A 9664-nucleotide genomic window follows, 5' to 3' on the forward strand; every position below is an offset into this window, starting at 1 on the left:
CTCTGGCCTTCTTTTTATATATATATATTTACCACCTTGTCCAACATCTTACAGGTTTATTCTAAACTTTTTTTGATGGGTATATCTTTCATTTTTTCTAGTTATTTAGGTTTTTTTATAATTTAATAAGCGATTCATTCTCACTTTTGATGTTTATGTATGTTGATGACAATTTGACTTAATATATATCATAGAGGAATACGATTAATTATGAAATCTTTTCATTCGGATTATATACTATCAATGTCGTCGTTACTTTTTATTGTCTGCTAATGTATGACATTGTTTTCTCAAATTGCGTTTTTCAAAACTTTCTCCAACTTTGTTTCCAAAACTAGTTTCAAGAACAAGTAGAGAAAATTATATGTCGTTTGTGATTTTTATGACTCGAATTTAAGTTTGTTGACTTGTTGGCGAGAGTAAGTATGCATAATTGTTTCTGGAGTCTTAAAGGAGTCACTAAGTACTGCTCCTTCTATATTGATGTGGTAGTTGGTTGCATTGATAGGATATCATTCAAGAATTGATGTTTTAGTGTGAGATCCTAGAAGATAAAGTAACACGCGATGGGTGCTTTGAGTATGAGGATAACTTATCTTTGAGTATGAGTATAACTTGATCAGCTCCATCTTATACATGGGCGAATGGATTGAAGGGGTAAGACAATGCTAGTAATAGACTAGATGGTCTTAGACCGAATGACGAGATATTATTTGAGATTATGTCAAACAACTTTGTGGGTCGAATGTTTTTTTTTTTTTTTTTTTTTAACCTAGTTTTAAAAGAATCTATAAATCATGCCTATTTGCATTTATTTAAACACCATCCAACTTAATCTAAATGAGTTCGTAATGGAATATTGAAAAGCGTAGTTTGATGTTGACATTCACATTGGATGCTGGAGTTGGGGTTAGCTTTGTTTGTTTTTTTGTGTGAAAAATGAGCATTGATGGGCACTTGGTTTGTCCGGTGTTATGGAAGACATTGTCGCTCTTTCCACAGACATTTTTTCTTAATTTTCTTTAAACCAATAACAAAAGCATTACAATTGATTGCTACCATATCTCCTCTTCCCCCTTTTTTCTTTTTTCTTTTTTGCTCGGTTTGGTCCACTCTCACATTATCGAGAGTTATCGATTCTATGCCTAATACGAATAGTGAGAAAGAGATCGAAGAATTTGATTCGATGCTAAAAGGGATGATTTTGATGTAATGAGCCACTCGATTCTTTAACGACAACATTTGACATAATCGAGTCGAACAAGGAAATGTAGCGTAGGGTATATGTTGTGATTCTCGTGAATATATGAATCCCTTGAAATACAAATGTGAAATTCTTCAAATCAAAAGCGGATTTCATCCCAAATGATTGTAACTCTTTGGAATTTGATCTAACAATCTTGTTCAAAAATAAAATATATCTAAATATTTAAGAAGTCTAAAATGATAAAAGTAGTCTAAAATAAAATGTATCAATTCTTAGCTCGATATTGTCCACTTTGAACACAAGCTCTCATGGCTTTGTTTTTGGCTTTTTCAAAAAGTTTCATATCAATGAAGATAGTATTTTTTTTACTATAAACCTATGAACATTCTCTAAATTAACCGATTCAACTTTCATCCAACAAGAGATACATAAATTCTAATGAAAACAACACATCATATGAGATCAAATGAATAAATGTTCGTATGCAATAACTTATTACTAAGTTGCTAACTTATTTGAAGTGTTATTCACTGGAGTTTGAACTCATCCCTAATCAATGTTGGTCGTTGATAAGCACAATTACAAAACTGCATTGTGGCAATTGTGAGATCTCACATCTATTGGAGAGAGGAACGAGTGTTAGCGAGAAAGTTGAGCCTAAAAGGGGTAGATTGTGAGATCCTACAATAGTTGTAGAGGGGAACAAAACATTCTTTACAAGAGTGTGGAAACCTCTCCCGAGCAACATATTTTAAAAACCTTGAGAAAAAATTCGAAAGAAAAATTTCAAAAATGATAATATTTGGTAGCAGTGAGCTTGGGCTATTACATGTAGACAATAAAAGCCATAATTACCAAATATGTTCCAATTGAACGTCTAAACAAATTATTTATTTATTTATTTTTGTTCTTAGCGTCCATTAGTATTGTTGAAACTCAACGTATTTATTCAATACAAATCTATTCTCATATTTTAATCTTTTCATTTGTCATTGATCTTAATTAGCTTGGGAGGAAATGTATTTTGATGTATTGCATTGTAGACGCCGAGAAGCAATGTTTAGGAGGTGGACGTCACAACCAAATCCCTTCATTGAGTCATATTTTTCTGCATCAGACATCTCGTTGCGGTGGAGTATTGACAACTGTCTGCCATGCCTGAAAACTCAACTATAGATCTATATTAGAGTGATTTACCGTTAATAAATGAAAATTATTTAATTAATTAATTTTGTTCGAGGTTTTAATTTTTTTTTTTCCTTTTTTCCTAGCTCATAATAATATTAGAGTGTTAATTTAATTGAAAAAAAATATTTTATATATTAGATATATTAAATATAAAATGAAAAATTAAAGAAAAAAAAAAAAAACGATCCAAGTATAACGTTTCCCTTATAGACAATATTTTAATTCTTTTTCAAATATATTTCTAAAAATATTTGGTTTTCTGTTCTATACTTGCTTTGAGCCAGTCTCATCACACTTGAAGTGATCAGAATCGGAAGAACATTCAACCATATCGCACTTTTTTTTTTTTCTTTTTCTTTTTGGTTTCCGATCCGTCTGAGTTTTCCGGTGGTCCATCTCCGCCTTGGTTTCCCGTCGGAAGAGGAGGGAGAAGAAGCAGTTGGATGCGGTGAAGCAACAGGCAGGGCAGGACCTACTGCTTAATATTATCCAGTAGCAACGGTCAGCGTCAATGATTTGTGTGGGTGGTGGTGCCTCAAGCCTCATTATGATCCACCTAATCACATTTATAACTGCTGGATCTTGATCTTCCTCAACAAGCTCCCCTCATTTCATTTTCATTTTCATCTGAAAAGAGATTTGGACGTTTGGAGACCAGGAGCCCGGACGGTGTTGTGATTTGTCATCCATCTGATCAACCGGAGCAACTCAGTCGTATCGTATGAAGACACCTCTCACTGTGAGTTGTTTCCTCTTTCTCAACTCCAACACTTGTAAAATTGACACCAATTCCTACTAATTTCTTCAATTTGATGGTCTGAGGTTTCGCTTTTAAGCTACATTTTGGCTAAACCTCAAAATCCCGATTAATGCTTAATGCCTAGCGCAATTCTCTCTCCGTTGTGGCTGTTGCTACCTTAATCTTAGGTTTTCTTACATTGTTTGTAAAATTGGGGCTAGTGGACAGCAAATTTTCTGATTCCCGTTTTTCTCTTGTGATTTATTTAATTGAAGTTCTGCAAGCTCAAACCAATTACTTTTACTTGATCGCCTCACTTCGATCTATCTTGATTGATATTCAACTGTTTTTCTTTGCCACCAAATTCCTTCGGGTTCTTTGCACCTTTGTAGAAGAAGATCCCTCTGGTAACTTTGTTCCTTGTTCATTGTTAGAGCAAGAAGAACAATGTTAATTGCGGAACTAAGCCAGATGATGCACTTGATCCCTTCCCTTTTGATACTTTTAACAATAGTGGCTTTATTCTTTCAGCTGGTGGATGTTCTTCTGTTGCTTGCATTGTTTTGTATTTCTCCATGGGTTGCTGGGAGTAGCAGCTCTTATTGCAAGCTGACTAATACAGGAGAAATTCGACCCCACAGTGTCTCGATCACTGATTTTGGGGCAGTTGGAGATGGTGTCACTCTCAACACAAAGGCATTCCAAAATGCTATTTTCTACCTCAACTCTTTTGCTGACAAGGGTGGTGCCAAGCTTTTTGTCCCAGCTGGGCGTTGGTTGACAGGAAGCTTCGATCTTATCAGTCATTTAACTTTGTGGTTAGATAAGGATGCTGTGATTCTTGGCTCAACGGTAAGCTCTTGCTTCTTGGTTGAATAAAAGTGTCTACCAAGCCGAGTTTTGAGTTAACTGGTTGTTAGTACACCAAAATTCTCCCCTTGCAAGTGCTTTTTTAATGAACTTGAGCTAATTTTCAATCAGATTAAAGTACAAGATGTAGTGGCATTGTATTCTACACCAAAATTCTCCTCTTGAAAGTGCATTTTTAATGAATTTGAGCTGATTTTCAATCAGATTGAAGTACAAGATGTAGTGGCATTGTATTATCTAATGACGAATGTTTCGTAATTTCTTCAGATCTCTGATGATTGGCCGATTATCAAACCACTGCCATCATATGGTAGAGGACGCGAGTTGCCAGGTGAACGGCATCGAAGCCTCATCTATGGATGCAATTTGACGAATGTTGTCATCACAGGTAGCCCATATTGAAGAACAGTTGTATTCTGCAGTAACCTTTATACTCCTTGATTGTTGTTACTTTTAATTATGTGCAGGTGAAAATGGAACCATTGATGGACAGGGTAGCATCTGGTGGGACTGGTTCCATAGTAAAACGTTAAACTATACGAGGCCGCATTTAGTTGAAATTATGAATTCAACTAATGTTGTAATCTCAAATCTGACATTCAAGAATTCACCCTTTTGGACCCTCCATCCTGTATATTGCAGGTCTTTCTCCATCTGGGGAAGCATAATGTTCATTCTTTCCTTGATCGTTGAACTCGATACTTTATCTATTACGAAGACATGAAACTGAGCTCTTCATTTTTCTATTTTGAATAAACAGCAAAGTCCTTGTCCAGAATGTGACAATCCTTGCACCATCTGATTCTCCAAACACCGATGGTATTGATCCAGGTGAGGCATCATGTTCTTGATACTAACCTTTTATAATCACTTTATTTATTTAGAGCATTCTTTAGTTCAAAAGTATGACTCTGCAAATATGTAGTGAATAGAGAAAAGGTTTCATATATATAGAATATTCGTGAGATCCCACATTGATTGAGAGGAGAACGAAGCATTCTTTATAATGGTGTTGAAACCTCTCCCTAGAAAACGCGTTAGAATATTGTTTGAGCCTTGAAGAATAAGGTAATTCCCAGAAAGCTAAAATTTTGAATATGATGTGCTTCAAGTTAATTATAGTCAGTGCCCCTGCCTTTTAACCGTCTGTTTGAAGCTGACATTGTTATCTTACACAAACTTCTCATCTCCAGATTCTTCATCTGAAGTTTGCATCGAAGATTGCTACATTAGCACAGGTGACGATCTAATTTCGATCAAGAGTGGGTGGGATGAATATGGCGTTGAGTATGCTCGTCCTAGTACAAACATTACCATTCGAAGGCTCACTGGGCAAACTACTAGTGCGGGAATTGCGATTGGAAGTGAGATGTCTGGAGGCGTGTCAGAAATTCTTGTAGAAAACATCCTATTTTTCAACTCGAACATGGGTATCAGAATTAAGACGTCTCCAGGAAGGGGTGGTTACGTGCGCAATGTTTACATATCGAATGTGAGCTTGATCGATGTAAATGTAGCTATAAGGTTCACTGGTAAGTATGGTGAGCACCCAGATTCTGGTTATAATCCAAATGCTCTTCCGACAGTTGAAAGGATCACAATTAAACATGTTAGTGGGGAGAATATTAAAACAGCAGGCGTTTTAGAGGGCATAGAAGGAGATGATTTTCATAATATTTGCTTAGCCAACATCACGCTTAATGTGAGCTCAATGCACCAATGGAACTGCTCGCATGTGCAAGGATTTTCTGACTTTGTTTCTCCAAAGACATGCCATTCTCTGAGGGAAAGAATTTTTCCCCAGCATATTTCGGATTGTTATCTGCCACCAAATTTCATTGCTCAGGTATATTCTCTGAGCTTTGTTGGGTTTAGGCTTTGTTGTCATAATTCTTTCACTCATTTTCGAATATTCGAGTGATTGTATGATTTTGTCTAGTCTCTTGTGTGATAGATGAGTTCAACATGGACCGACTTCATCGGGATGTCGATTGCTTTGCCTGATGAATCAAGTAAAAGCTAAGAGCTGTGTGGCTGAACACTTTCAAATGGCAGGTACACAAACCAAATGTTATTTGTTTTCTGGACTTGGTGTGCAGCATAGTTAATAATGGAGTGATTAATTAGAAATATGTATATAGAGAGAGTTTCTTTTCACACACATTTGCAACCACACTTAGAATACACAAAAGTTAGTGTGGGTGTAATGTATGAACTGAGTTTCTTAAATGATAGCTGAGCAAGATTTCTTTGGGAAGAAGAATTCAGTAATAGCTAATCATACATGGTCGGGGTCGGGTCGGGTCGCACTATGTTCAGAACGGTTGAAAGAACACTATCTCGGGGAGACCATACTCTCCTCCTTGATGATGGAGCATAAAACCTGTCTTGAAATGTAAGTCTCGAGCTCTTTGGACACTTCTGTCAACCTGAGGTCAAAATTGCTTCTGTACTTCCTGTGATTTGGAGATATTGATGCTGTAGTGTCTGGGGCTGGAACTGTGGTCAGAGAGCCCGAGCATCGCTTCCTTGGGCTCGAAAAACTTCCAGGGGAACCAGTAGGGGCCCTTCCCTTAGCCTTAGGCAGCAACTCACCTTTTGCATTCCCCCAACTTCCCCTTCCATCTATATTATCACAATTACTAGTATTAGTATTGTTCTGTAGGCCAGATTTCGTCTCTAGTGGCAGAGGCTTCAGGTAGTCGTGATTGGATATCTGAAGTCTTTCCTTAGCTCTCTCAGCTGCTGCAAGTGCCTTGTCTGTGCTCAGAGTTATCAGTTTCCATGGATCGATACTGATACGAAGGTCTTGTTTCACGGTTGATGTACTCTGGGGATTTGCATCTATTTTTATGGATAATTGTGTCGAGTCCTGAACGTACAACACGAGATTAAGGAAGATCCTCCATAAAACTACGTATCAGTATGTAGCTTACAAAGTATAATTACCTCTTTGACTCGTCCTCCTTGGCACGTGATAAAACGTGACACAAAAGTTGGCTTCTTCTCAAGCAAATCAAAATCATCATCAGAAGAGAAATCCGAGTTTTCGTTGAATGAATCGTCGTCGATAATAAATTGACTCTCCTCTTTCATGGCGAGTATGTAGTCATATGTTCTCATTCCCTAAAGCTAGTGGTTAAATATATTGAAGAACAAACTCGCCATAACCAATCCACCTTTTGTATGAGAATGAATTCTCACCTTTTGTATGAGAACTACGTGAAAGAAAAATAGTTGTCCAAGTGCTGCTAAACCATAAGCCGTCATCAACACAAGCAAGACCTGTTGTGCCAATTTGAAGAACTCGATTAACTTGTTGTAGGAATCACGGATCTCCACAATGGCATGATATTGTCCACTTTGAAAATAAACTCTCATGGTTTTGCTTTGGGCTTCCCTAAAAAGCTTCATACCAATAGAGATGTATTCCTTAGTTATAAACCATGATCAACCCCTTATAATTAGCCGATGTGAGACTTCTCTCCCAACAATCCTCAAGAATCCTCCCATCGAACAAAGCACACCATAGAGCCTCCCCTGAGGCCTATGGAGCCTTCGAACAACCTCCCCTTAATCGAGGCTCGACTCCTTTTCTGGAGCCTTCGAACAACCTCCCCTTAATCGAGGCTCGACTCCTTTCTCTGGAGCCTTCAAACAACCTCCCCTTAATCGAGGCTCGACTCCTTCTCTGGAGCCCTCGAACAAATTACACCATTTGTCGAAACTTGAGTCACTTTGACTACATCTTTGAGGCTCACAACTTCTTTGTTTGATATTTGAGGATTCTATTTACATGACTAAGTTAAGGGCATGATTCTGATACCATGTTAGGAATCACGGATCTCCACAATGATATGATATTGTCCACTTTGAGCATAAGCTCTCATGACTTTACTTTGGGCTTCCTCAAAAGGTCTCGTACCTAAAGAGATGTATTATTTACTTATAAATCCATGATCAACCCTTAATGAGCTAATATGAGACTCCTCTCCCAATCATCCCCAACACTTATTTCACATACGAAATGCTAAGAGGATTTAAGAAAAACTTACAGTGATTGTGGCAAGCACTTCCCTTGGAAACTCAATGTGGAACCTTCTCCGCAGCTCCATTTCCATTCCTTTTTTATCTGCAAAACACCTAACAAATATGGCAATGGACACTCCTCCTTCGACCGCTAGCTGTATCAGTCCATTTTTTTTTTTGGTTATAACCATACTCAAACAATAATCAACACTCAAAGTAAAAAGGCAACTGACCATTAACATTACGGATACCATCAGAAGGAAGAATGTGGTATAGTTCTTCTTCCCAACACAGTTGTTTAGCCACTGAGAACAGTAGAAAAAAAAAACCATTCATTGGGAATCAAAAAAGCCACAACCATTCATTGGGAATCAAAAAAAGCCACGGGATAAATGAAGGCGTGTTAAATTAATTCTTTTTGTTCGACATTTGAGGATTCTATTGGCATTATTAAATTAAGGGCATGCCTTTAATACTAAAGGTTGGGAACCACGATTCTCCCCAATAATATGATATTATCCACTTTGAACATATAAGCTTTCATGAGATGTGGGACTCTCTCTCAACAATCTTTTACAGCGTGGAGTATTTGTACTATTACCTTGCAATGATGATCAAATCCTTCAACGCAGCGGTTGCAGGTTCGACAGTGCTTGCTATGCCTCTTCACCTACATTGAAGCAACAACAATCAGCGGTTTAATAACCTAGCCCGACTTGTTCATCCGAATAGTTCGAAGGTCAGTAATCAAAGTTTACATCACATTACGTACCTCGAAATTACAAAGAGAGCAAAATGTTAAATCCTCCTCGTTATGATCCGAAGTGACCACATCATCTTTCATTACAAGAGGAAAAGGGATCAAAGGCTCCATCTGAGGTCCCACCTTCCATGGATCCAGATACTTCCTACGGATGAATGTTTTAAGAATCTTCCTTTCCATTTTCCTAAATTGCCTTGAAACGATTTCTCCGAGTATCAATCCATAATTTAGGTTCGATTTCGATTTCGATTTGGATTTCATCTTCTTCTTTTTGCGGCCACTGATTTTATCAGTTGGATCAATGGCGACGCACCTTACGAACAGAAACATAGCGGAAATCGCCTGAATAGAATCACCAAGCGAAGAACAGTAAAGATCCAATAAGTAGCGAGAGAAATCAAAAGAAATAGAGATCGAAGCTCCATTCAAACGGAAAAGAACAGAAACAGAGGAAATCGCCTGAATAGAATCACCAAACGGAGAAGAACAGTAAAGATCCAATAAGTAGCGAGAGAAATCAAAAGAAACAGAGATCGAAGCTTCATTCAATTTCATTACCACAAACGAAAATATTGTCGTGATTGCAATTTCGGCGGTTCTGTTTCCAAGGAAAAGCCCTAGGAAAGTATAGAACGCGGCTACGAGAAAACTGTAAATTGCCATTGCCACAATCTGAAGGAGAAGGAAGCAGCTGGTAATGTAAAAACAGAAGGAAAAGGAAGAAGGAAAAATCAGAAATTATTGTATTAACCTAACCTGTAGAGGGTGGAGAGGAGGTTGCCAGCCATGGCGTCTCATGATGATGCTTGAACACTGCGCGGGCGGAAGGTGTGGGGAGTTCACGTTTTTATCAAACTGGGACCACGCT

General features: G+C 37.7%; 2 protein-coding genes across 5 annotated transcripts; one reads left to right on the plus strand and one right to left on the minus strand.

Annotated features, from left to right (window-relative positions):
• Positions 1-2654: 2654 nt before the first annotated feature.
• On the plus strand, positions 2655-6271 carry LOC111466589 (probable polygalacturonase). 2 transcript variants are annotated; one of them, XM_023111314.1, is made up of 7 exons: positions 2655-3134; positions 3666-3986; positions 4272-4392; positions 4472-4646; positions 4765-4835; positions 5198-5850; positions 5944-6264. In XM_023111314.1, the coding sequence occupies exons 1-7, from the start codon at positions 3117-3119 to the stop codon at positions 5953-5955; spliced, it is 1371 nt and encodes a 456-aa protein (XP_022967082.1). In that variant the 5' UTR covers positions 2655-3116; the 3' UTR covers positions 5956-6264. The 2 variants fall into 2 exon arrangements, with proteins under 2 accessions (XP_022967082.1, XP_022967081.1); XM_023111313.1 differs by having other exon boundaries at positions 2656-3134; positions 5959-6271.
• Positions 6099-9664, minus strand: LOC111466585 (protein S-acyltransferase 18-like). Of its 3 annotated transcripts, XM_023111306.1 has the most exons (9): positions 9553-9664; positions 9355-9468; positions 8806-9138; positions 8635-8703; positions 8267-8338; positions 8060-8188; positions 7209-7289; positions 6954-7130; positions 6099-6876 (listed from the first exon to the last, which is right to left on the minus strand). In XM_023111306.1, exons 1-9 carry the CDS (start codon positions 9592-9594, stop codon positions 6340-6342), a joined length of 1554 nt encoding a protein of 517 aa, XP_022967074.1. In that variant the 5' UTR covers positions 9595-9664; the 3' UTR covers positions 6099-6339. The 3 variants fall into 3 exon arrangements, with proteins under 3 accessions (XP_022967074.1, XP_022967075.1, XP_022967076.1); XM_023111307.1 differs by lacking the exon at positions 8267-8338; XM_023111308.1 differs by lacking the exon at positions 9355-9468 and having other exon boundaries at positions 9553-9660.

Source organism: Cucurbita maxima, unplaced genomic scaffold (genome assembly GCF_002738345.1).
Source record: "Cucurbita maxima cultivar Rimu unplaced genomic scaffold, Cmax_1.0 Cma_Scf00031, whole genome shotgun sequence".
Lineage (NCBI taxonomy): Eukaryota > Viridiplantae > Streptophyta > Magnoliopsida > Cucurbitales > Cucurbitaceae > Cucurbita > Cucurbita maxima.